Genomic DNA, 27,934 nt, shown 5'->3' with positions numbered 1-27,934 from the left:
GAGAATGGCACACAAGTATGTTCCTATTCATGGTATTTATTTGTTCTGTAACAGTTCACATTTTATTTATTTTTAAATCCTTATTGTTCAAAGTATTACATATGTCTCCTTTTTCCCCCATTGACCTAACAGTTCACATTTTAAATAGTACTTCCTGATACACCAGCTGGCTCTTCTTTAACATGGGCAATAAGGACAGCAATTCACATTCAAGGGGTTGGTGTCATCAAACCATACCAGGAAGGACAGCAGACACCGTCTGGGGGGTTGAGAGTGTTTCTAAGGGAAGGAAAGATAAGAGACTGGGAGGAGAAACACCCCTGCGTTTGCAGAAGTCAGTACTATTTCTAGGGAATTGTCACATTGGCCTTGCTAGCAGCCCCATGTTAGGAATGAAGAACGAAATCTGGGTGGGTGGTTGCCTGAGAGGAAAAGTTGTTTAGAGACACACTGAACAAGAAACCCGCAGCCACACTGGTCAGATGAAGCTTCCACCATCTTTGCCCCCATTTACACCTTCTGTACTGGCTGTAAGAGGGAGAGAAAACCTAGAGCTTGTACCATGTTTAGCAACGAGAGTCAAACTTATCACAGTCAAAACAATCTATGTTAATTTGCAAACGCACCATGAAGAATTTAGGGGCATTATGTTTTTCTAGCTTCCTCTTACATTGTTTCTGGGATTCACCCAGCACAACTACCTAAAACAATCCCCCTAAACCAGGTCCTCAGAAAACAATTCCACATGTTACTCCTGCCTAAAGGCCTCAACCTGGTAGAGAACCAGGCTTAGGCCAACCATGGCTCAGCCCAGGCTGCAGGACCAGCACCCAACTTTTAGGTATTCTGTCAACTATAAATGAGTCTTAGAATTCTCTACTAGACCTTACTCTCTCCTATCCAGGTAGATTCAAACCCTAGAAGAACATCTGGAATCATCCCCATACTCCTGGGTACACTGTTAATGGTCCCTCAAGTTTGTAATAAGCTTGACCTACTCATGCCCCAACACATGCCTTCCAAAGTGTTGAAACCAAATTTGCTTTCACAGACTTAAGGCAGCGAGGTGCCCAGAAACCTGGCAAGGCGAACCTCAGGCCAGGCTACATGCCTGAGGGGAGCAATTGCTACCAACCTTCTGTGATGTCATAATGCCTAACAGTGGGGCAGTTAGTATCTATCCCGTCAATGTAGGCTCCCTAATTTTCTATAATCTCTCTATATTCAGAATTCCTTTATTAACACAAGTTAAAAAATACGGCCTCAAGTAAAGAGAGAACCTAAGTGGCACTCAGAGATGACCTAGCAAAACTATTCACGAGGGAAAGCAGTTCTCCTCCAGCTAACACGGGATCTCAGCTAAATACACAATGACCTAGTTTAGGAGAGAACTTAATAGAAGAGAGAACCACTGGAGAAAATTCTAAAGAACTTAACCAATTATAAAAATTACAGTATTTACATAGGAATTTTTCTGAAAATACAATGCTTCAAAGATTCTACAAGAAAAGAGGTGTATAGGGCAAAAGAGATGCATCCTGGGCTCAAGAGCAAGAGGAAAAGTCCAGAAACAGCTTTGCTCTCATGCAAGCAAAGCAAAAATATCCCTGAAGAAAGGAGAGCAAAAGAGAAGCGGTAAGGAGGACGCCCAGTAGAAAATGCTAAGGAGGCAGAGTAGAGATGAAGCAGAGAGGAGCGTATCTGCCTCAGTTGTTCCCGACTTGTTTTCCTCGATGTTGAGGACAGCATACACATAAGCACTTTCAAAGTTACTGCAGTAAAAAAAGATCATGACCAGCAGAACAATCAACACCACAGGGTAACATATGGACCTCATCATTGCTCCCCTTCTGATGGGAATATGGTGGTTCTATGGTCACTAAACATATAGACGTGGGAAGTGTGAGGAGACAGGATACATAAGAGGTGAATGCTGGGGTGGCTCACCCTGGCTCCTGCTATCAGTCTTTCTCACTCTGCTGAGGTTGGGATAAAGCTGAGGAACAGGTGGGGAAAGTATAAGAAGAGGAATGATGAGTGGCCCTGATAATCAGAGGCAAGCCATCTGGATGACCAAACCAGATGTATTTCAGGACAAGAGACTGAGTCCCTGGAGCTTAGGACATATCTAGAAAATATTTCATCACAACGCTGAAAACCACACACACATGGCATGATGCAAAACAAAATGCTCCAGTGAGAAACTTCACTGGAATCTCCCAGCAAGAGTTTATAAGTTAGACATACAAAAAACAATTATTAGATTCACATTTCCAAATTATCCACACGGAGTGCCTAGAGGTGGGGCTTAATGCACAGGTTGAAAAAAATAGGTCAAACACCCCAACCACATGGTTCGTGCCGTTACTGAAGAACTCCAAGTGCCTTCCAAAGTCCTCTGCCACAACCACGCAGAGGTGGCGAGAGGGGAGGTTGAAGAAGTCTTCCTTCTCTCCAAAGCACTGATTTTATACCGACAGGAGAGAAACAGCATCCGTTCTGCTCACTTCTTCTTAAACTACAGGCTGCATCCGACTAGATCTGGGGAAAAGGTGCAAGTATCAGTGGCTGGACTATTCTTCATGCTGGAGAAATGGAGGAAACCTAAAGGTCAGAATCCTCCATTTTCCTGTTCTTCTGTGCAGCTCCAACAGCTCCTAAGTGTCCCTCCATAAAGGCCCAGAGACTTTCTCTTGTTCCATGGTAAGCTCTTGAATATTGAACTAGACCACAGATCGAGGGTTCTAGCATTTTGAGCAAGATAACTATGCAACTGCCACAAGCCCAGCATGTTAGCATCACTAGCCTCTATCCAGAAAATACCAGTAGGATCCACCCCCCTCAGTCACTGGGACAATAAAAACTATGGCCCCACCAATGTCCCCTAAGGGAGATGGTACCATCTCCTCTGAAAACAACTGAGTATCATTTCTCAGGGGTAATGAAGCACCCTTAGAAAATAACACTGGTCTGAACTGGTTCTTGACACCCAGCTACTCAAGAGGCTCCCATTCTCTCTCTTTTCTAAAGAGCAATGTTGAAGTTGGTAGAATTTGTCCTAAACCCTCAATAGTATCCAAATATTTGTGTCAGAAGCTATTCACCTGCAAGGGAGAATCAACAAACTTGATCCTAGAGAGGAACCGTCGCAGCTCCCCACGGCCAATTTTGGGGGCGGTCTCCTTTAGCTGGACCATTTGGCCCTCCATCAGTGCCCACCGCAGACTCAGCTTGCTGACCACCAGGGGTGCTGGATGGCCTCTGGAGCGTGGCCCCGTTGTCCTGGTAACATAAAAGGCATCTTTCCAGAGGTCGTTAATTCCAACTGAGGAAGGACAAAAACAAAAGCAGTTAACAAGGACAGGAGACTTCCACTACAGTAGAGTGGTTCGGTTCAGCAACCAGATTCATTCGTTCATTTACTCCTTCATTAACTCATACAAGAAGTTTATTGAGCACCTAAAAGATGCAAGGCACTGAGCTAAATAGTGGGGTGTAGTGGCGAAGGGCTGGATGCCGGCAAAGCAGCACCTTCTTCTGGGTTTTTGTACCATCGTTTCTTTTTTCTTTTTTTTCTCACAGGTATATTTATTATTCATGCCAGCAAGGAAAGGGCACTTCTAGATACAGCGTGTCTCTCATCCCCATCTAACAGCCAAGGTGTATGCCGGGCTGATGCTCCCCCGCTGCGCACTCGGCTCAGCTGCTAGTGATGACCATGAGCAGGTGCAGGACTCAAACCTTTCAGAGCTTTAGCTTTTTTATCCGCACTCCTGGTCTTGTACACGATGAGGCCCGTCAGCCCCATCCTCACCCAGATCTCCTGGTAAACGTGGGTGTAGTAGGGCTTCATGGGGACTCACACATTTTTAATGAGGCTCTGAAACATCTCGCCACAGGACCAACGGCTCAGGCTGCCGCGAAACAGCTCGGGCTGCCACGACCCGCACAGCCAGCTCCTCGGGAAGGTCACCGAACGGTACCATAGTTTCTCTTCAGCTGCGTCTAAGAAAGCCCCAGCTCAGGGAACTAGAGGCTATACCAACTATGGTGACAATTTGGTAGAAAAGTGAGCACAACAAACTAGAAACTCTGAGAATTCCTAGATTGTCAGCACATGATCATATAAGCTATTACCTAGCCCAGTGATGGCGAACCTCTGACACGCGTGTCAGTGCCATTTCTGATGACACGCGGCCGCTGAGGCGGCCGCATGCCGAGGATGAAACATTTATGTTATTTAAACTATAAATATCGCGAAATAATGTTTTTTCCTCAAAGGGACATACTACCCGAGTTATGCTCAGTTTTTTGGCGAAGTTTGAAACACCGAGCTCAAAAGGTTGCCCATCACTGACCTAGCCAGTGCTTATTTTGCCTCATCTTTAAAATATGTGTTGTAATAAAAATGGTCTTGATTCTTAATTACCATTATTAAATGTGCACTAACAGTATTTAATATGCTAATATTAAAAAATCACTCATTTAGGTCAAATTGCAGGATTTTGTAAGCTGACAGCTCCCTACTTGGCCCCCTACCACACACAAAGCCCGTGGGCAGGTGTGCTGCAAGCTCCCAATGTATCCCAATAAGTTCAGAATGCATTAGCTTCGACCTTAAGGCAAATAAGTTTCTACGGAGAAAGCAAGTCTCTGAAGGGCAAGAGAATATGGAAAGACGTAAGGAACGTGGCCAGTCTAGTCTTCCCCGTCCACCCCAGCAGGAACAGGTTCCCCGAGGCCAGCCTGGGGAAGGAACCTCTGGGGCGAGACCATCAGACACCTCCAGACTAGCAGGTAGCAGCGGCGGGGTTTTCAGGGCTCAGTTTCCTGAGTTAAAGGTCCCTAATATATGACCCCAATTTGGCTAGATGATACTATTTAGATACACATATGAAGTAGAGGAACACTTCCCAAATGTTAACAGTCGTGACGAGTGGTCTTTTTCCCTTTGCTTTTTCTCCTGGCTGCCATTTCTAGGCAATGGGCATGTTCCCTTTCACTGGTCAAAGGAGTCTCCACTGATCCTAAACCAACGAATGCCCTGAGAAAACAGTCTACCTCCATCATATCCCTCCAGTTAATTCTAAGTCCTGAGCTCCTAAAGAGTCAAGAAACTACTCTTATTTGTGCTCACAGCCCCTGGTGTAGTGCCTGGCATACAACTGGTGCTCAGTAAACATCTGCTGAGTGAGTGGATGCATGAATCACCACCACTTAGAACCCTCTGGGGATGGGACCCCACTTCCCCCTCAACTTGCAGCAGATCCAGAGGAGGTGGGTCCTCACCCCGTGAGCCTGGTGTGCTTCCCAGAGGGAATGCTCCCGCAATGGCCCTGGGCGCCAGGGACACCAGGGAAAACCAGTGGCTCAGCACACCCCCTGTCGGAAAGCACACATCCTTCCCTTGGGGACATGGTCTTCTCACACGCGGCCAGCACATCCTCTCCCCTCTCTGTGTACACAGACTCCCACCGTCGCTGGCACTGACCCTCTGCAGCCGTCACTGTGCCCGTGGCATTGGCCAGATCCAGAAGAATGGAGGGGAACGCCGGGTGCAGGAGGTAAAGGTGGTGAAGACTGGGTGGCTCAGTTCCCAGGATGACATCCTGACAATGAGGAGCAAAAAGGAAAAGCAAAAGTAATTCTGCATTCCCACGCGTGACGGTCCTCGGAGGAGACAGTGAGGTTACTCATTTCTCTCAGGTGCTAAGACCTGATCCCAACTGCAAGGAGAGAGAAACTCCCAGACATAGGAGACATATTCCTAAGAGCTCAAAATCCTAACCAATCACTCACTTCTTCAAACCACTGTAGTTAGAAAATGCTTTCTTCCTTTTAAGAAAAACAAAAGGAAGAAAGGAAACGTGCATGCCCCGGGACAGAAATCTGAGGTAGAGACCGCACAGTCTCCCGCCTCTGGGGACATTCGGGTGCGGGTTCATCCCCTGCAGCAGGAGGGGGGAGATGTGTGCAGACAGCGATTATCTACGTAAGAAAACATGCCAACGACAGGTCGTCTCATTGGATAGTAAAGCCAATTGCAAGTGTCAGGATAGGAGTCACAAAAATCTTATTTATAGAAATAAAGAGAAGGCTGACCAGACAGAGCAAGTCATTAATTATAAAACAAAAATTGCAAGGCCTGAGTGTCAGTCTCCAAGCTCCCTGTAGCAGGATAAATGCACACTGGAACTTCCTTTAACAGAGTAACTGCTGTGCAGGGCTGATATCGGGCAGGAGCACGTGGTGCAGCCATGCAGTTGCTACAGCACAGAAATGCCGTGCACGGGTTAGTAAACGGCTGCTCTACTGAGCTCCCCGGGAGCACCGCCCCTTCCCTGGGATCCTCTTGGGTCTCCCCTCGAGGAGGAAGTGAAACCCTGAAAAATGACTATCCCCCTGCTTCTATATTGTCAGCACAGGAAGAAGTCCACTGAGGAGAAGCGTGGGCGGGAGGCCGGCAGCCACCACACTCCCACCACACGCTCACAAAGCAGAAGAGGGCTTTTCCACACGCCCTTAGGTCCCAGGCATGACGGGGCAGATCTCTGGCTTAGCTACCAGGACAAGAGAACAGCCGAAACTCCTTCCTCGCCACCTACAGCATAGGCCCAAATTCCTTGGCATGAAAACCAAAGTCTTACACCATTTAATCCAAATCTGCCGTTTCCAGCCTCTCCCACAATTACTTACCTGCCCACCGCATGCTGCAAGAATGTCTGGTGACTACCTAAACACATGCTCCACTTTGCTCTATCTAACCTCTTCTCATCTTAACACACACACACACACACACACACACACACACACACACACACCCTCCTCCCCGCCCCCGCCTCAGACTAACTCCCCTATCCAGCTCCTTTCCTCCTGCTAGAACACTGTGTGTCCTTGGGAACCCGACTTGAATGCCACCTCTTTCCTGAAAAACTCTCTAATCTCCCCAGACAAAATGAGTATCTCCTTTTTCGCTTCCATCTAAAATTCTCACTTGTGTTTTCTATTCCCACATTTGTAACATGCCTTTGTTATTTTCAGATGCTTACATTTGAGTCATCTGGTCCAAAACCCTCATTTTATTACATGAGAAAACCCCAAAAGTTAAAAAGTTAGGTAAACTGCCCATGGTCACATGTTAGGGAATAGCAGAGTGAAGACTATAATCTTGATGTTACGCCAATCTGATCCTCAATAAGAGGGAATAATATATCAGCACCGTCATTCACGGGTAAAGAGCTTGAAGCTCAGAAAAGTTAGCTGGCTTGTCTGACAGCATACAGCTGGTGAGTTCAGGACTCTTCCTCCTCGGTCTCTGCATGCCCCCATCATTGGGGACCATCTCTCCTCTCTGGAGGTGCAGCACTGTTTCCAGTGTACCCTTAGGTCTCTGCAGAGAACATGGTACCTGGCACACAGCAGGTACTGGTCAACATGTGTTGAACGAAATCAAGGTGGGTCTCCCTAAAAACTCATCGGCACCTCTTATTCTACCTGACTCATCAACAAAATACCACAATATAGCATGTAAGGCTTTCTAAAATCCGCCTTCTGCGTATCAGATCTTCTCTCCCACAATCTCCCAAGTGAACTCTCACTTCAGCCGAGCAGGGCCCCTCCGTGTGGCAGCAGCTAAGGGGCTGTGGTCGGCTGCCCCGCGGCGTGGCTGAAAGGCAAAGGCGGGAAGCAGAGCTCAGGAGGAAGCAGGCTCCTGCTCTGCCCACTCGAAGGTTGCTTTGTTCTAGCCACAACCACCTGGAGGTGTGGCTGGTCTAACAACGCCTTCAGACCCAGCCAGCCCCACAGAGCAGCCACCACCCGACAGAGTGACAGAGGGACCCTCCCAGGCTCACTCACGGAATTGGAAGGCGCAGCTGGCAGCCCTTCAGCCCAAAAGAGGAAGACGGACTTCTGGTCCGAAGTAACTGCGGAGGTGGTTGGTGTTCTTTTCAAGTGACACGGAGCGGTGTAATTCCAAATAACAGAGCCAGAGTCCCCATCCACCACCATCATCTGTGAGAGAGAAGACAGTGAGGAGAGCCCATCCTCAGAAGGGCAGCTGGCCCAGGGAACACACACACACACACACACACACACACACACACACACACACATTCAAATAACATTTATTAACAGGCTGAAACAGACGCCAACAGCATCGCCTCCATCCTGCTCCTTCCCTCCTGCAGCGGCAGCAACGCTTCAGAACCATGATTAAGTGAACGCCGTCTCCTGTACGCTGTGCTGAGAGCTTCCGTGGCATGTGTAGCTCAGCCCTAGGGTAGTCTCAAATTTAAAAGAGCACCGTCCAAAGAGGGGAAAAATAAATTAAGAGAAAACGCACTCCTTAGCTGCATCTCTCAAAGGATAATTAAAGAAAGTGAATTCATAATCCCTGGCAGCATTTAAAGTTCCTTTCCCCACAAACACCTCACACCCAACAGTTCTAGAGCCTGTCACCTGCCAAAACTCCCCCGTCTACCTCTAGCCCAGTGTCTTTCGCCCTTTCTCCTCAGTGTCTCTGCTCCTCAGTGTGTGGAAAGACTACATACACCTCTTTCTACCATCACTTCCCTATTCTTCCCGTCTCTAGGGGCCTGCTCTTCTCCGTCCATGCTCACACTCAGCCTCGCATAGGTCCTAGGGAGACAAACTCCTCTGAGTGAGCTGATAGGAAAATGGGCTCACAGTTCAAGATTCCCTTTGATAGTCTTGGGAAGAAGTCTGGAGACACAGCACTGAACAATTTTATCCAGTCATGCGTATTATCTCATTTAGCTGCCACAATAACCCTATGAAGTAGTAGGCAGTGTTGTTACCCATTTTACAGATGCAGAAACTGTAGCTAGGCAAAATTATGTAATTGGCCTAAGGTCACCAATAAACAGTGGAGCCAGGATTAAAACTCAAGTCTTAACCAACCTACTATATATATATATACCCTCTCCCTCAATCCTGCCAGGAATGCCAATGAACATTCCAATCTCTACCTGAAGTTCCTTTGAAAGACAATCAGACATTGCTTCCGGAAGGCTCTCCCTGAAGTGACAATTGATCGTGTGATCTGTCCTCTGCTCATGACCGAAAAAACCTACTGCGTTCACACCTCATCCAAATTCTACAGCTTTGCTTTCAACACCCTCCATCAGCTTGACTTTATCCTGACCTCTCTGGCGGGAACCCTCAGCCCATCCTTATCTGTCCATCGGGCAAACCTCTTCTCTGCCCCCATGATTCTGCACATCCGACCCCCCGACCACCATGAAGCATCTCTTGACTTTTTCACTCGATCTGCTCTCCACGTCCCCGTGGGAGTGTGAGCCCCCATTACAGCACAACGTGGCAGAGCTGTGTACGAACAGCACCCCAATGACTATGAGTTACAGACAGTGGCCTGGCCTTCATTCACGCTGTGTTCTCCACAGACATCATCTGCGTATCCAGCACAGAATTTGGCACACTTGAGAGATGATGGTTAAGTGTGTGTTGAATTCGCTCTCAGGGAACAGTGTGCAATATATAGATACATATTTTACAGTGAAGATAAACCAAAAAGCTAGGTCAATTATCAAAAGGAAAACATGAAAACTCTTGTTCTGCTTCTAATGTTCAAGAAATGAAAACTGCCTACCCAATCATTATATCCTCACATTATGCAATCTCACGTAAAATGAGAAAGGGACATGCCATGCCTTTCTGTCTCTGGGCCTCTGGTCTTGGTGTTCCCCACCTGGCATGCTTCCCCATCCACCCCTCTCACAGGATACAGTTGAACTTTGAAGTCCCTGCTCATCCTTCCTTCTTCTATAAAGTTCTCCATAAAAAACCCAGCCTCCATAGACATCTGCCTTTGCTGGAATCTTAGGTGTATATTGGATGCACGGAAGTATTACATGTATTTATGCCTGCCTTCTCCCACATCAGAAGGCTCCTACTGCCTCGCTGTAAGTGAGGAATCCACGAGAAGGTCTCCTGTGCAGAAAGAAGGTTAGCCAGAAAAGCTTCCGATGCTACAGACTTTAGCACCGAGTTGTGCGTATTCACTTTATCCATTCAGCTAGACTTTTGAGTTCTTTGAGAGAAGGAACATATTTTAGGTTCTCTTTATTTCTCCCAGTGCCTAGCACAGAGCTGCACACAATGTATATACTTTATATGTGTTTTTGATTGATTTGAGTCCCAAGGATTTACCTTTTTCATCCCAACTCCATCCTGTATCTGCAGGAGGAAGTCTAACGTCTGATCGTCAGTGAAATACCCAGGAGTGGGCTGGCTACAAATGAGAACAAGGTAAGAGAGCGACAGTGAGAAAACAAGGAAAACAAGAACCTCTTTCCCTCCCTTCTCCTGCATCAGCCCCAGATATCAAACAATTGTTCTGGGCAGTTTTTAAACACAGGAAAGTGGTTCAAAGCAGCAAACGTGAGAAGGAGTGCACTGCCAACCTGGGTAGGCCCTGAAGACTCAGGGTCCAGTGCGGTGTGAGGTTCTGTCCCCGGAGCAGGACCAGGGCCTGTCTGGTTGTGATCAGGAGGTTGCTGCAGTTGGAATCCGGTGCCTTCACCATCTGGAGCAGCTCAACACCGTCGCTGAATCACCAAGACCCCGACAGTCAGTCTCTGGATTACATGAGGCTCCTGACCCACTTGTTCTGTTCTTTTCTCTTGGTACACTCGTTTGTATAACTTCTATATTCATCTCCCACCATTAGGGGAAGTCTGCCGTTCGGCGAACTCTCATTTTCCTGACCTTTAGAAACCAAGAATCCCTAGAAAATCCACACAAGTTCATAAGGAACTCACAGAGGTACTGCATACCATTCACGTTGGACACTCTGGGAAATAAAACAGAGCCAAAGAGAGCGGCAGATCTGGGCAGGAGTCCTGAAATTGCCATTAAGCATGGACAGCAACTCCTGGTAAATATACACTGCATCACATTATTTCTTTCTCTGCACAACTGGGACCCTTTTATTTAACATCTGTCCAATTCACTGGAACAATAGGACACTACCTCAGAAAATGACTGAAAACGCCTAGTATTAAAGAATGAAGACCATTATTACTAAACTAGAGGCCCAGTGCACGGGATTCGTGCACTGGTTGGGGGCATGGCCTGCAGGGATCAACCCGATGTAGGAGTGCACTGACCACCAGAGGGCAGCTCCTGCGTTGAGTGTCTGCCCCCTGGTGGTCAGTGCACGTCATAGCGACTGGTCGACCAGTATTCTGGTGGTTCTGCTGTTCGGTCCCTGGGCTTTTATTATATAGGATGGGTAAAATCTACTGCATATGACAAACAAACTACATGCTTTTAGTTAAGAAGGAAACAAAAATAAAAAGCAAGATTTCATGGATGCTATTCTTGCTTCTGCCAAAATGATTCTTCAACTAAGAGAAAAAAAAAATAGAGGGAAAGTAGGGTAGATATTTCAGCAGTTTGACAGTTATTTTAAATAACCCTATCTCCCTAATTTAAAGTTCCCCAGCCTCACCCCGACTCAGGACCTAAGCAAATATCCTTCTTTCCAACCTACGTGCAAAGGGATCACACATCATCACTAACACAGAGATATCAACACAGTATGTTATCAGGAAAATTTCTCACTCACTTTAACCGGATCAGAAGGTAATAGCTTAAGATTATCACTGCTTCCCCCCAAATCTCTGCCCACATAATTCACCAGCCCAACCAAACTCAGAGACTCCATGGCACGTGAGAGTTTGAAACCTCAATGACAAGGTCCTACCTGTAAATGTCAATGAGTTCTGACAGGTTGATGGATCTTCGCTTCTCCCATTCTGGCTCTTCCGTCTGCAGAGAAGGCGGTGCGCTGTCTCGATTTTGGGCCTGAACAAAAATGTCCCGCAGGGTGACAGCTTGGATATTTCCTAGCACCACAGGAAGAGCCAACACTGAGAAGCTGAATTTAATAGACCTCCCCCAGGATGAGGATCTGAGAGAGACTTAGAGCCTGATGAGATGGGTCTACCATAGCTCCCCCCCCCCCCCGCCCCCTAGACTGGTCCAACAAGGAGTGAGCCGGGAAGTGATTATATAGATGCTGGACAAAGAGTCTTCTCTTTGGAGAAGGCAGTAAAGGTTCCAACTGGTCCAACAAGGAGTGAACCGGGAAGTGATTATATAGATGCTGGACAAAGTCTTCTCTTTGGAGAAGGCAGTGAATGACCTGCAACAGGTGGGGCAGTGAGCACTCCCTACGATAGGAGGTGATGAAAGGGCTGGTGTCAGCAATTGCCCAGCTTTCACCCAGTCTCACAAAAGAGGCCTAATCACCTACATCCCCAGGGAACAGTAGCAAAAACCAGCCTTGCTTCTTACCAAAGCCAAACAGGATGTAGACAGCCCCATTTGCGGTGATGTAGACCTGAGGGCCAATCAGATTCCCCACTCCCACGATGTTGTACTTCACAGGTCGGCCCACTGGACTCCCTGTCCGGCCAGACACCAGCAGAAAGCACAGATCTTGCTGAAGAATTGAAAGAAGGGGGTCCAGTCAACAGAAGCCCTATTGTTTCCCAATCAAATAGTTTCTCCACATAGTCATTGCTTCATTGTTAGCTAAGGATTCAGAAACACTTTCCAGGTTGGAAAGCACCAAGCCAAAACTGCTTTACTTTATTCCCTGGAAGTAAGAAAGAGAGGCAACTGTCCCCTTCCCTTGTTAGACACCCGCAAAGGGCATGTTGACGGTAGCTCAGGCAATTTCTCTGAAGTGCAGTTTTGGCTGAAGGACAGGCTCTTGAGACCAGAATTCTAGCCCAGAGCTAAACACAGGACAGCTGTCCCCTGGTCTCTGCTCTCATACCCAGAAATCCCCAGTAATATTTGGTCCCAGCAAGAATCAATGCAGACACTGATCTCCGATCATAACATTACACATCTGGCCTGGCCACTCTCAACCTTACTCTCAAACAAAGATGGGCAAACTTTCTGTGAAAGGCCCGATGGTTAATACTTTAGGTTTTGCGAGTCAAATGTTTCTGTAGTAACTACTCTACCACTACAGTGTGAAAGCGGCCATAGGGAATACATAAATGTGTTCCAATAAAACTTTATTTACCAAAACAAGCAATGGGCCAAATCTGGCCTGCAGGCAATAGTTTGCTGACCCCTACTCTAGAGGATTTTCTTTTTGGGAGAGTCACTGGTTGGGAAATATGAGGACTGTATCAATATCCTGACCTTAGTAAAGCTTTTGACAAAGTTTATCATCCTGAGTTCTTATGCATACGAGAAAGACAAGTGATTTTCAGTGTACCAGAGGAGGAGTCAGTGACCATGCAGAGGGAGGTTTTAGTGGAATGTCACAGCACGCTGCTTTTGTCCCAGTCCTATTGGTCGTTCCTATCAAGGTCATGGGTTTGATTGATTTGGCCATAGATTGTAAAAATAATAACATTACTATAGTAAGTCTATAACAAGGCCACAAAACTTCGAAGTGATAATTATTCAGAATTCACACACAGCTCTAGCTGGCTGCAAAGCTCCACCTGCCATAGTTAGTGGAACCATAATGAGACTGCCAGGGAAATGGGTTCATAAAGGTAATTTATCCACTTAAACTCACAAAACAAACTTATTTAAAGCTAAGCCCTTGTAATAAGAGGTTTCAAGCAGCATTTCTAACAACAACAATACTAGGAACTAACTAAAGTTGAAGTGCTCCCAGTAGGAAACATAAGGACCATTTTATAGAGCATACCTGTGATTCCCCAACAGCCAGAACCACAAGATCTCGAACGCCATCTTCGTCCACATCTGGCAGTACCACCCCTGGGGCAGCCAGGGTGCCGTTGGATAGGTAGTTTGGGTTTAAAGTCCAAATGGCTTTCCCTAGGGAAGGACAATAGGCTGATTACAATGATGGCTTTCTGCCTCCTGAAAAGGCTGGCCACAACGCTCCCAGGCCAGAAAAGAGAAACTCAGTGGCTGAACAACAGATAGTAATTCCTACTTCCTTTTTACCTTACTGGGAAGAATGGAGCAGAGAGTGTGAGATGAAATCCCCAACTGCCTAGCTAACAAACCCATGTAATAACTTCATACCTGGATTTTTTAGATAAATGGAGGTACTAACGTTCCCCAAGAGAGAGGAGCCCACTTGTCTGGGACAGAGGAATTGATCTGAGATTATTACAACTATTAAGGAACCACCAGGGCAGCCAACCAGAAAACTAACTCTCTCCCCTACCATGTGTTCACCTGAGTAGAGAAATCAATCATAGATTTTCAACATGACCTCAGCTCTAGAGTTAACTCGCAGGCAATCCTTTTCCATTCAGAAGTACCCAGGACCAAACTCCAACCTCTAAAATTGGGAAGGATGATATTTATTCAGTCCAAGGTGTTAACAAGCATACCAATAGTATACTTATGACTCTGTAAAGAGCCTTCATTACACATGATTCTTTTTCATACCTTTTGTCATGTATGTCTAAATGCAATAGGAAGATTAAAAGCCAAACAACATGCCTCAACAAATCTTACTTTCTTCACTGACATATTTTTAAGTAGTTGATGCCCAAGTTCACACACGCACCTCAAAGCTATCAAATATGAAGAGGCAATGCTCATCTGTCTTTTGTGGAAAGAACAGAGTAGGGAGACTATCTAGAAACCAAAGGCCTCAAGGTAGTTTCTGTTCAGGCTAAACTGTGGATCTAGCACTCAACCTATTCCAACCCTTTCTGTTATCTCCCTAAAATAACCGCCTTCCAAAGCAGTAAATCAGATTTTCCACCAGGTGAGAGTGGAAGGTCCTCCCCAACCAGACTGTTCTAATCTGAGACCATGGCTCACTGGAGCAGAGATCTTTTGTGGCAAATGATCTTCACCTGATGTCGCATTGAATGCGCTGAGCATCTTGTGCATCCCTGTCACGAGGCAGATGGTCCCGGCCACGCTTCCTGGCATCAGATCCAAACATTTAATATCTCGAGCCTCCTCAGGGAGCGGACTAGACCAGAGTGTGCTGCCGTTCATCCCCGAAAGGCACACGAGAATAGCAGGAGGCCTTGAGACACCTAAAAGCACACAAAAGAGAGAAGAAATGAAAGGAGGCAGAGGAAAGAAGTAGAGATGAGTAGGAGGCCAGAAAATCAAAAGTAAATGGTGGTAAGGCAGCAACCCACACCTGTGTACTCGGCTCCCTCCCATATTTCTGGTAACAAGGTCTGTCCTGTCCTGTCTGTTCAACACATCTTGTCCAGGACAAGAGCCCTGGATCTCCTCCAGGCTGCCTTATGCAACTCCACACCTGCACCTCTCCCAACACCTTTGCTCCCATGCCTGTCACCTGAGCCCAACAAAATACTGACATTCTTAAGGATAAAGACTGTTGCATTAATTTCTGTACATGCAGTACCTTACAAAATACTGGTACATAGCAACCAATTGTTGTCTGAATAAAGACAGGAACAAAAAATTGAGAACATGAAAAGTTGAGAACAACAATAAAAAAAAAACTGGGAGAGAAAGTATGCTGAGAAAAATGAGGCTACTAAACTAGATCATCTGCAGAGCAGGGAGCAAAATACCTGAGGGCAGAAAAAAATATTTTTTTTTAATGAACCTTAAGATTACACTTAACAACAATCAGTAGGTAGGTCTTCCTGGACTAGAGTTCATTGGAATCAGCTGATTTGGCCCCAATCAGTAAAAAAATACTACCTGGGCAAATTTATTAGGTCAGCAAACTCATTAGTCAACAGAGCCAAATATCAACAGTACGACTGGAATTTCTTTTGAGAGCCAAATTTTTTAAACTTAAACTTCTAACGCCACTTCTTCAAAATAGATTTGCCCAGGCCGTGGTATTTTGTGGAAGAGCCACACTCAAGGGGCCAAAGAGCCGCATGTGGCTCGAGAGCCACAGTTTGCCGACCACTGACCTAGGTCCAAGGATAGCTGGTAAAGGATTGGAGTAGCTCACCTCTTTAATAAATAATCCTTTATGTCAATCAAAAGCAGAATAGTAACTTTCTCTGGTGCCAGTTTTACATTCACTTTCAGTACTGACCCATCTCACACACTTTCCAACTCCAGCAACAACTAATACAGCTTTGTGGCCCCTATTCCTCAGTGCTGCTAATTAAAATCACAACCTGAAAACAAGAGTCAAACTGTAGCTCACAGTTGCAGCCTTGGTTGCCAGAAGCAGTGGCACCCATGACAAGTCGTGGTGACAAATGTTAACATCCTGACTTCTCACGGATGCTCTGACATACTGTGCTGCCCTTCCCCTAAGGGGCCCTACTGACTCTACATCAATTCTCTGACATCTTTTTCTGGATGGTGATGGGTTATCCCTTCCCCATTAGTCCATGACTCCCTCAGGCAAAGACCACACTCATTTTGTTTAGATCAATATAACCAGCAGAGCTCTGCTTAAGGTACACAGCAGGCATTCAATACATAGTCACTGAATGAATGGATGGACAACAGAACAAACAAATAAAAACACAATCCTTCTTATGTTCAGGGGCACAGAGCTTTGAACCCACTGTCTGAGGTTAAGGGCAGCAGTTTGATATAAGGGTCAAAAAACATGAACTCCACAGCCAGACTCCCAGGATTTGGGTCCCAGCTCTGCCATTTACCAGCTGGGGGACACTGGGCAAGTTCCTTAGCCTCACTATGCCTCAGTTTCCTCATCTGCAAACAGGGAATAATTATATTGTCTACCTCATGGGACTGAGATGAGGGATAAATTCATCCATAATATCTGTTATAGACTTTATATGGTGTGTAGCACATACGTTAGTGATGCTATTATTTTTACAATCTATGGCCAAATCAGGCTAGTTTGTATTGTATCCAACTTAAACCCATGAGCTTGTCACTATGAATCCTGATATGTAGCAAACCATACAAATAACAAATGACCAAAAAGAAATCTCTAAATCTAAGCGTGGATGGGGGAAATTTTTACTTCAAAGCCTAGCTCATGAGTCATAAGCGGGAAAAAATATAACTCAGGTTCAATCACATAGTCAGCTTTTTGCCTGGAGGTTCTCTCTGTAACAAATCTATCCCCAAATGGCTTCTATTTAGTGCACAAGCCCCAAAAAGGTATTTCTTATAAGAGGGGCACATAGCCTAGAATTTTCTAGAATAGACTTGGATGTTTATTTCAGGGCCTGAATGATTAAAAAGTAGTTACTAGTGCATCCTCAACCTCAAACTTGAGTTCCTATATCAGCTCACACACTATAGTTCTAATCCCCTTTAACGGAGGGTGCAAGACAAGCCAACGCTCCCGTGGACCTATGCTGAAAACCAACACTTTTTTTTCTTCCTTTTGCAGCTGACCTGTGTAACAGACACTCAGTTAGGGTAGGTTGTGAAAGGTTTACTAAGGAGACAAGATGTGGTCAGGGTGTAGGAAAACCACCAGGAATAGTAAAGCCCTCAGAACTGTTACTGCTCCCAGGCCCAGAGGGACAGTGGAGGAAGTGATTACTGGAACCCAGAAAAAGCAAGTCCTGTAAGAGGACCACCTTTGACAGGAGCTGCAACCTGTGATCAAGGATGTAGCCAGGCTGAGGTAATCCGGCAGGGAGGGAACCAGAGGAATTCTCTCATTCGTTCTCTCTCTCTCTCTCTCTCTCTCTCTCATTTCTTGCCTGTGCTCCCCACTGGCCAAACCCAATTGGAAGTCCACAGGCAAGGGAGACCCCTGACATAATCCATGCATGATCCTCCCCAAGCAGAAAGAACAGAGATGAAGGGAGTAAGCAGAAGGAGTAAAAGGAGTGGCAGTCACAAGAGTCACAGGGATGTAAAGTAAGAAGAAGTAAGTGTGATATATTAGTACTAGAGGCCCAGTGCACGAATTAGTGCAGCAGTGGGGTCCCTCAGCCTGGCCTGTGGGATCAGGCGGAAACTGGCTCTCATCCCCCGACAGGTCCCAGATTGCCAGAGGGTGCAGACCAGGCCGAGGAACCTCACTGGTGCACGGGCAGGGGAGGGATGCAGGAGGTTGGCCAGCCAGAGAGGGATTGTGGGAGGGCTCCAGGGCATGTCTGGCCCATCTCGTTCAGTCCCGATCAGCTGGACCCCAGCAGCAAGCTAACCTGCCGGTCGGAGTGTGTCTGCCCCTTGGTGGTCAGTGTACATCGTAGCGAGTGGTTGAGCAGCATTAGCATATCATTAGCATATTATGCTTTGATTGGTTGACCAGCCAACCGGTTGACCAGACACTTAGCATATTAGGCTTTTATTATATAGGATGTGAACAAAAGCTTTCTGCCGGGGATGGGAAGGTAGGAGAGTCAACATTTACTATAATCTAAGAGGCAATGGAAAACGAACTGGGAGAAAACTCAGGAAACCTCAGTACTAATGCTGAGCACTGCAGGCATGTGGGCAAGTCACTTCCTCTCTGGTCAGCTTCCTCCCTGGACTGGTGACCATGAAGAGTTCCTTCCAGCTGCAGAGCTCAATGGTTCCTTGACTGAGTGGTATTTAGAAGCAGGAACTTCCTGCTGGGGGTTATCTTGTGTGACAGCTCATGATGCCTTCCTATCCAGGGCAGGCCCTTTTCTACATGGCCCCTTGGGAGAAGCTTTCTGGCCAAATCACTGAGCTTCTCCTGGAGCAACCTCTAAAAGACACGTCTCTTACCGATGGCACTGCCATTCCTTGAAGTTACAAAGGAGAGAAGCACATCCCGCAGGCCATCTCCATTCACATCAGCCAACTCCAATGGAGACAGGTCCCCACCTGATAAACACATTTAAAAAAATCCTTAGCAACTTGCCACAAACCAGTTAAAAAAAAAAGGGGGGGGGGGGATACATAGTGCCAGTACTTCATAAAAAACAGGCAGACTTTCAGTTCCTAGATAAGAGAGAGTAGACACAATTCTGCCTATTCCTCTCACCGAGTACAGCTAAAATCCCTGGGCATTATACATAAAGCAAATACGAGAAGACTCTGGAAGGTCTGGCCAGGCCTTGAGCCTTACTTTTCTCTTTAAATCGCCCTTCCTACAGCTTTGCTGTCCCCTGAACAGTGCTGGCTGCATAGCAGGAACCCAGCAAGCCAATGCTCTGTCCTATCTACATCTAATTAAGGCCAACACCTCTTTCACCCTATCCCCTCCCTTCTGGCAACCACCAGGCCCGTCTCTGTGTCTATGAGTCTGTTTCAATTTTGTTCATTCATTTATTTTGTTCTTTAGAGTCCACATATAAGTGAAATCACATGGCATTTGTCTTTCTCTGACTGACTTATTTCACTGAGCATAATACCCTCTAGGTCCATGCTGTTGCAAATGATAAGATTTCATTCTTTTTTATGGCCAAGTAATATTCCATTGTATTAAGAAGTACAAATTGGCAGTCACAAAAGAGTCACAGGGATGTAAAGTACAGCATAGGGAATATAGTCAATAATATTGTAGTAACTATGTATGGTGCCAGGTGGGTACTAGAAATACTGGGGAGAACACTTTGTAAAGTATATGATTGCCTAACCACTATGCTGTATACCTAAAACCAATACAAAATGATACTAAAACTAAATTGTAATTGAAAAATACAATGCCAACAGAAACACAACAAAGCAGTGATCTTCCCAAGTTTTTTGAGCTGTATCAATCCATCTTTTTGTTTTACTTCCAATCTTAACCTCCTAAAGGCAGCTCTACACACAGGGGGAGAAACGCTATGTGACACAGTTAAAGACTTGGAGTAACTTTTCAATGCAATCAGAAGCTTTACAGAATTAGGGATAAAAATCCTGCAACTCACCTCCCTGGGGGCCCAAGTGGCGGCTCCAGGTGCTGTGCAGATCTCTGGGGGGACAGGGGATCAGGAACGCACATACGAGCACCAGGACCATCGAGATCACCAAGGTCAGCAGAAACACAGATGTGCGTACGTAGGACACGATGGGAGAGGTTGTCTTCTGCTCCAGGCCTCCAAGGGGTTCCGAGGGGTACCCCTCTGTGGGGCCCTCCGAAATATGCGGCTTTGCAGCCCCTGCCACCTCGGCATCTGAGTCAGGCTCTGGGGCTTCCCCCAGAGGACTCTTCCCATTTTTGACCCCTCCGTTCTTCTGCTGCAAGTCAAGCACAAGATCGTCCTCACTCTCATCACTGTCGGCCTGTGTGAGGGGATCATACTCCCCTAGGTCTGGGCTCTTCTTCCCTGAAAAGACAGAAAGAGAGGGCTTCACAGAGGAACAATGAAGGAGAAACCCTCACCAAGTGCATGGCAACTGCAAACACCTAGGAAAACACACAGAACTAAGCAAACTGAAACAAATCTAGATTTACAACCTTGGACTTTCATGGCTCTGCAAAATAGACATCAGCATGGAGGAAAGTGTGGGGGAGGGGAGAAATCACCGTGTTCTAGAATCATTGCTTTCAGGAGTTTAAGAAACTGGAAAATAAATGGAGAAAGAAAATTTCAAATACCTTTTTAGGTTTTTTGTTGTCCTAATTTGTTTGAATCTCACTAATGAAAAAAACCCATGGCTCTCCTAATTTGTTTGAATCTTTAAACTGTGGTTCCTAATTTGTTTGAATCTCACTAATGAAAAAAACCCATGGCTCTTATATCATCAACCTTCCATATGCCTAATATGAGTATTTTCTTTGCTGTTCTTAGATATGTGATGTTCTGATCTTTCCTGGAACTTCCCTAAACCTTTAGAATAATGATTCTCTATACATTGTTTCTCACAGTCCAATATTTGTGGCTTCCTAATTGTTTCTATGAAACAATTTAGAAAGTTGAACACTAAATGCCACCTGGACATGTTGCACTGGAAATTCACTCCTAAGAACCTCACTGGGATTCCGATGTCTTTCAGTACATGTTTCAGTAAATAGTGTTTATCTATAAAAATGCTATTCTGAGCACATATTCCAGGAGGGAGCAGGAACACAGAGGTAGAGGACTTGTCTTGAAGTTGATTTACACAACAAGGACCTGTTTTTACTTAAACCTTATGTTTATTTGGGGGTGGTAAAGAGGCAGAAATTACAGGAGGGCTTAAGCACACCTCCTTGCAAGCCACCCCTTGGCCCTCGCTGCCAATGACTGGATGATTTTATGCCTTTATTTCATGTTATAACCAAGTAAAAAACAAGAAAAAGTTTCTGTTTTGGAAATTACCTGGTAAGCTGTTACTAATGTAAATGCTACTTTAAATCTTTTGTTAAGAAGAAATATTTTAAAAAATCTAATTAAAAAGGGAAAAAGAAGAATCCTCGATCCTAATCTCTGTCTCTGTTCACTGTGATCTTGGTGATGTCACTTCATACATTACATCTCAGTTTGCTCAAGATGTGAAATGAAGCAATAAAACACTATATGGAGACCCATATGGGAAGTAAAGTCTTTAGTGTAAAGTTTAGTGTTTGGTACATAGAAAGTCAATAAATATTTGATTAAAAAACAAACACTCGAAAAAAATGAACATTCCACAGAATAATTTTATAACATTAAGTACTTTGCAACACACACACACACACACGCACACAGAAAATACTGAGTAATCTGGCAGTTTGTTAACTACAAATTTCTATATATTTTCTCCTTCAAAGCTATTCATTTTGTCTGATAAATATTATATTTGATTTTAAAGGCAAAAATTATTTTTAAAAAACAATTTTTAGGAATTTCATTCAGAATAGTACTTCAGGATATGCCATAGAGTCACTACAGGTTCAAGCTAATCTCATCTAGTTTTTATATCTACTAGAGGCCCGATGCACGAAATTCGTGCAAGGGGCTCAGCCCTCGCAGCCCCCACAGACCCTCGCAGCCTCTCGCAGCCTCGGCCAGCCCTCACAGCCCCAGCTTTGTCCGGAAGGTCATATGGACGGTCATTCTGCTGCTCGGTCTAATTAGCATATTGGCTCTTTATTATATAGGAGGATTCTATGAGCCAAATTATTTTATTAATTAGGGCATTTCATGCCCTAACCATCTCAGGTAACTTGATGAATTTACAAACAAAACCACAGGTTGTTGTAATACTATTTTTCTAAGTGCTTCTTTTAACTAAATGAATATACCTAACAGGATCTTTAAAATGTCCTATATACAAAAATGGGTATTATTCAGCCCATAAGGAAATTCTGACACAATGGATCTTCAGTACATTATGCTAAATGAAATAATCCAGTCACAAAAAGACAAATACTGTATGATTCCACGTATATGTAGACAAATTCACAGAAACAGAAAGTGGAATTGTGGTTTCTATCTTCACAAGAAGCAGGCTGTCAGCACGGCAGGTTAGAAAAGCAGCTGTGACGCAGTCAGTTGAGGAGAGGTGGATTTTTTTTTTTTTTACAGTCTGGGTCCAATCAAGAGACAGAAACCAGATAGTAATTCAAAGAGGGCAAGTTTAATATAAGGACAGGGGAAGAGAACTCTAAAAGGCAGCATACAATTGAAAGGAGAGGGCTAAAGAAGGACAAAGTTGACATTTAAAGGGCCCAGATCCACTTTCACACATCAAGCAACAAAGGTGAATTTGGAGTTCCGGGGCAATATACTGACAACAAAGACAAGTAAATGCAAAACCAGCATGCCTAAGGCCTTGGGACAAACTGGCAGCTCCCAGCAAGGCAGGACAGTGACATCCACCAAGGAAGAGGAGTGGGGGCGGGGGCGGGGGTGTAAGGCGAGATCTGAGTTAACAGGCGTGCATTAAATTCTAGCTTACAGCTGCCCTAGCTCACTCCTCTGGCCCCAGCCACTGCTCACGTGTCAGCCAGTAGCTAGCTGTTAAGCAAAGGCCCATATAAATATGAATAGCAATCAGAAAGGAGCCATCACTAGTAGTCATTCTGTAAGACACTACAAAGTTCTACAAATATTCAAGAAAAAAGTTACAACAAGACTTCAGACAAAATCAACTCAAGAACAAATGCTGGACAAATGATACCACGAAATGTAAGAAATAACGAACAGCCGAAACCGGTTTGGCTCAGTGGATAGAGCGTCGGCCTGCAGACTCAAGGGTCCCAGGTTCGATTCCGGTCAAGGGCATGTACCTTGGTTGTGGGCACATCCCCAGTAGGGGGTGTGAAAGAGGCAGCTGATCGATGTTTCTCTCTCATCGATGTTTCTAACTCTCTATCCCTCTCCCTTCCTCTCTGTAAAAAATCAATAAAATATATTAAAAAGAAATAACGAACAGCTGCTTTCCCATGGAATTCAAGAAATTAAAGAGCCTTTTCTGAAATAAGAAAAAAATATATTTCTAAGGAGAAAGAGAGTTCAATAAGTAAACAAGCAGGGCTCAGAAAAAAATGGAAGAAAATAATAAAACAATTTTTAAAAAGGTATCTCTGCTGGGATCAGCAAAAAAGAACAGACTGCTAAAAACAGAGTCAGAGGTATAAAGAATAGACTGGTGAAAAATCAAGAAAAGTGAAATGTAAATAACAATGGCTGGCAATTCTGAGCCCTCACTATGCACCTTTCCAAGCCCTTTCACTCTTATCTCAGTAAGTGTTCAGAACAACTCTTTAAGGTAGACACATTATCATCTCCATTTTAAAGATGAGGACAATGAGATTTGGACATTTAACTAACTGGCCCAGAGCTAAACAGCAAGTAAGTGATAGTGCAAGAATTCAAACCCAGGCAATCCAGCTTTGAAGTCTGTACAGACTACCTATGTGCCTCCCACAGAAAAGAGCAAGGCTGTTAAAAGGACTAGAAAGAGCCCTGGCCAGCGTGGCTCAGTAGGTTGGGCGTCATTCAGTGCACGGAAAGGTTGACTGTTCAATTTCTGGTCAGGGAACATGTCTGGGGTCTCGGGCTCAATTCCACCACCACCCTCCCCCGTGTAGGGAGTGTGCAATAGGCAGGCAATCAATGTTTTGCTTTCATGTAGATGTTTCTCTCTCCCTCTCCCTTCCTCTCTCTCTCTAAAAAAAATCAATAAAAATATTTTTTAAGAAAACTAGAAAGGTATGACTATAGAAAACAAAGGTGATCCAGTATATGCATAACTGAAGAAGAGAACAGAAAAGAAAATGGAAACAAAAACAATACTTTAAAAATATACACACAAAAAAAAGTTCCTGCAATAAAGCAAGACCTAACACTGCAGAATAAAAGATAAAATGAGTCCCAAGAAAAACTGATACAGCCCTGCCAGCGTGGCTCAGTGGTTGAACTTCAACCTATGAACCAGGAGGTCATGGTTTGATATCCGGTCAGGGCATGCCAGGGTTGCAGGCTCCATCCCCAGGGGGGTGGGGGGGGGGCAGATATGCAGAAGGCAGCCAATCAATGATTCTCTCTCATCATTGATGTTTCTATCTCTCTCTCCCTCTTCCTTCCTCTCTGAAGTCAATACAAATCTATTTTTTTTTTAAAGAAAACTCTTACAGAATAATCAACAGTGAAACATATCCTAGTAAAGGCATTGAACTTCAAGGACAAAGAAAGAATCATATGAGCAACCAGGCCAAAGGAAAAAGAATCAAGTCACTAATAATGGAAACAAATATCAAGCTGACTTCTCCACAATAACATACATTCCTAAAAGATCATGCCACAATATGTAAAAAGTTTTGAGAGAGAAAAAAACATTGGTGTGCAATGCAAGAACTTTCATCCAGGCATGACATTTCTGAATTATAAAGGCAAGCATGCAAGAATTCAGAGGCTATCTTACTCTTGTGTCTTTCCTTTAAAGATCATAGAAAATGGGGACCTATTCTTATCCAAACTCTTAAATATTTACTTTTACAGTATTAACAGTACAGATTTTTCCAGGTAGTTCAAAGACAAACCTCAGCTTAATTATTGTGGACTGCAAGTTTTGGTTTGAGAACTCCTAATATTTTTTTTCTATGTTTCACAGAAAGACAGCATGGGTTGAGGAGATAACATCAAAACCATGCTTCTAAGCTCAGGGTACTTTAGCACTCTCTTCCCTGATGATTTCAGTTACCACCCATATTTTTAAAACCAATAGAAGGTTTTCAAAGAATAAGGGAGAAGACACTGATTTCACAATACATCAATATAAATGAGCTTTCCATAGCTATCACTTTTCCCCATACAAAGACTGAGGATGCTGGTTACATAACCATTCCCAAAATGGTATGAAGGAAACCATAAATAGCAAAGAGATGCAACTATACCATCCACAAAGGTTCCAGGAAAATATAATATATGCTACTCTAGAGTCTATACTTTACATCGACTCTACTGCAATGAAAGGTAAATAATTCACATCATGGATTAGTTTATTCAGGGTACATAATCATTCTAAGTTACACATAGTAAAACAAATCACTACAGTAACATTATGCTCTGATGTTCCCTTCAGTGTTTGACCTTCAAACTTTAAAATGAACTAAGAAAATATATACTTAAGAGGTAATTGTCCCACAGGCTGCTTTATGAATGTCACATTGTCCTTCCGTTATTGATTAACCTCATTCTATGCATGTGAGCCAAACAATCTTTCCATCTTGAGCTTAGTGGAAGGGTTTGAGGCTGTGAAACATAACTGCTTTTTCTTCATGAGGATGAGGATATCTGTCATTACCTCACCATTACATCAGGCCTTCCTTCAAGTGTCACATTCATAAAAGATCATGGTGCTGCTGATGATAACAACAGCTAACCCTTATTGAATAACATGTGTCAAAGGTTAACAAACCTCTCAAGTATATTCATCTCTTATACTTTGCCAAATAACCCCATGAGGTCAATATGTAGTGAGTGTGTGGAATACAGTGAGTGTTCCATAAAAATATTATAATTACACGTGAAGAAACTGAAGCTTGAAGAGATTAAGTAACTAATCTGGTAAAGACTGGATTTAAATCAAGCCTGTTTCATGCTCTTAGTCTCCATTCTATTTGGCTTCCTTACACATAAAAATAGGAAAGACACCATTGTGGTGATCATTTCGCAATATATACAAATCCTGAATCATTATGTTATGCACCTAAAAATAATGTTATATGCCACTTCTGCCCCTTTTAAAAAAAATAGTAAGTTAACTAAGGTAACATGACAGTAACCCCTAGGCCAAATAATTACAGTGCATCCAAAAAGAGCTAAAAGAAAGCAACTTTTACCTAATATAAAAGCAAAAAAAAAAATGTATTGGGGTGGAAGGGAGAAACAGCAAGAGGGAGCCAAGCTAAAGTACAAACTGAAAAAACACACACACACACACACACCCATATCACATAAAAGAATATATGGCTATTGTATCTGGGCCTAAAAAAGTATCAAAATACTTGACTGCTCAGGGCAAGCTGCTGTGCAAACATAGGCCCAAGGACCAGACTGTGTTTTCTCTACCCTATCAGATGACCACGTTACTGAAACTGAATACTCCAGGGAGCAGAAATGCCACCGCCGCAGGATTTGAGAATGCAGACGAGCTCAAGAGTTTTGAACGCAAGATTTTTTTGCATTCTTATCCTCAGAGAATAACTATTACCTATGCTGGAAACGAAAAGAAATAATGCTAAATATGTCTGACCATCTCATTACCTCCCTTGGGAGAATATCATACTACACTAAGGATACATAAGGCTACTCTCTTCAAAGTTAATTAATCCTGCAGGTACAGAGACATGCCCCCCTTTTTATTTCAATGTTACATACACATTCCAAAACGGATATTATCAATGTTCCTTCCAATGTTCTAATGAGCCCATGTGAAAAGAAATGTCTTAGATCATGAAGTCTGGAGACAGAAATGCAAATTCATATCAAATCCATACCCAACGCAGTCATCCACGGCTCAGTGTAGCAGGCTGCAAGCTCCTTGACCCTGTAACCGCCCCCCCCCTCACCCCCCTGCACCTTATGCTGGATATCCACCAGATACACAACTAGCCCTTCTAACGATGCCAGTGAAAGCAACTGCTTTACCCACTAAACCCTTAAATGAACAGCAAACAAATGTGTATAGCTTAATGTTTAAAATTTATTTAGGTGGAACTATAAAAACTTTAAAGTCTTAACGTTTGCATTTTATTGGGGCAGAATAAAATACACATTTACTAAAGTAGCGAGTTTCTAGCAGCACAGTTCCATTCTGAAGATTAAAAACAAAACAACAAACAAAAACTTGGAGCTGCTGCCCAAAGTACTGAATGAGCTCTGGAAGTTGTCCTCGCCACCAGTGCCTCTTTAAAGAATATCCCATACGTCACCTGCAAAGTGGCAGGTGCCACATCATCTCCCTCCTAGATGCTCAGCCTGGACAGCCAGAGGCTGACCAAGTGGAATCAAAAGCCCGGGATCTAGCGTTAAAAGACCCCCGGCATTCAAGTTCAGGTTTTTCCAATACCGCTTTGCGACTTTGGACGAGTCAATTCAGCCAAACAACTCTCATTTTCCTCTTCTGTACACTCGGAGGTTAAAGACCTGTCATTAAGTGGAGAGGCTGCTCCAGAGGGTCACAGTCCTCGGCCGCCCCCGCCCCGCCCCCGCCCCAGGTGCAACCCAGGAGAGAAGGAGCTGGAGACGCTCGGGAAAGGATGCTCCCTCTCAACCCTTCCCTTGAGGCGGCGGCGCGCGCGCTGACATTCGCCATCGCAGCAGCTCAGCCCGCTCTCGGCACCTGCCCGGCGCGCCTCCAGCGTCCCTCCCTGCCAGGGTCCTGGGCTCGCCCCGCGCCCGCGGTCCCCGACCCGCCTGGCGCCACTAACCCCAGCCCAGGGAGGGTGCTGCACCGCTCGCCTCCTCGCGCCTGCAGCTCCGCCTGGGTTCGGGCCAGGCCCCGACCGGCTTCACCCACAGAGCCTTGTCTCCCCAAGCCCGGCGGGGGCGGGGGCGGGGTGGTCTCGAGGCTGCAACTCCTTACCCGGGAGCTTGAGTGCCCTGGACAGCACTGTCGCCATGGCGGAGGCCCCGGTGCGCGTGCGCGCGCCCGCGTCCTGTCGGGAAATGTA

The 27,934-nt window shown here is 44.8% G+C and overlaps 1 protein-coding gene and 1 pseudogene across 4 annotated transcripts; both read right to left on the bottom strand.

The window, feature by feature from the left end:
• Positions 1-38: 38 nt before the first annotated feature.
• FAM234B (family with sequence similarity 234 member B) lies at positions 39-27,925 on the bottom strand. 3 transcript variants are annotated; one of them, XM_079773711.1, is made up of 13 exons: positions 27,847-27,925; positions 19,779-20,177; positions 18,649-18,747; positions 14,859-15,047; positions 13,727-13,857; positions 12,343-12,490; positions 11,750-11,891; positions 10,446-10,589; positions 10,192-10,273; positions 7,858-8,013; positions 5,492-5,609; positions 3,105-3,325; positions 39-2,541 (listed from the first exon to the last, which is right to left on the bottom strand). In XM_079773711.1, the coding sequence occupies exons 1-13, from the start codon at positions 27,881-27,883 to the stop codon at positions 2,536-2,538; spliced, it is 1,872 nt and encodes a 623-aa protein (XP_079629837.1). In that variant the 5' UTR covers positions 27,884-27,925; the 3' UTR covers positions 39-2,535. The 3 variants fall into 3 exon arrangements, with proteins under 3 accessions (XP_079629837.1, XP_079629839.1, XP_079629838.1); XM_079773713.1 differs by lacking the exon at positions 27,847-27,925 and adding an exon at positions 27,692-27,793; XM_079773712.1 differs by lacking the exons at positions 39-2,541; positions 3,105-3,325; positions 5,492-5,609 and adding an exon at positions 6,926-7,666.
• Positions 3,378-5,407, bottom strand: LOC307101003 (ATP synthase subunit ATP5MPL, mitochondrial-like; annotated as a pseudogene). The gene has a single exon. The product of its transcript is annotated as an ATP synthase subunit ATP5MPL, mitochondrial-like (transcript).
• Positions 27,926-27,934: the final 9 nt, after the last annotated feature.

This window comes from Cnephaeus nilssonii (assembly GCF_951640355.1).
Source record: "Cnephaeus nilssonii genome assembly, chromosome: 6".
NCBI lineage: Eukaryota > Metazoa > Chordata > Mammalia > Chiroptera > Vespertilionidae > Cnephaeus > Cnephaeus nilssonii.
The sequence above is the reverse complement of the archived record's forward strand: the minus strand, read 5'-3'. Positions and strand labels throughout refer to the sequence as shown.

What these genes read in the sequence shown, in the direction of transcription:
- FAM234B (XM_079773711.1), bottom strand. Translation starts at nt 27,883, where the DNA reads ATGGCGACAGTGCTGTCCAGGGCACTCAAGCTCCCGG. An exon ending in AGTCTTCAGGGCCTACCCAG is followed by an intron (nt 10,274 to 10,445) that starts GTTGGCAGTGCA and finishes TCTCATTTGTAG; the next exon opens with CCAGCCCACTCCTGGGTATT. An exon ending in ATGGAGTTGGGATGAAAAAG is followed by an intron (nt 8,014 to 10,191) that starts GTAAATCCTTGG and finishes TCTCTCTCACAG; the next exon opens with ATGATGGTGGTGGATGGGGA.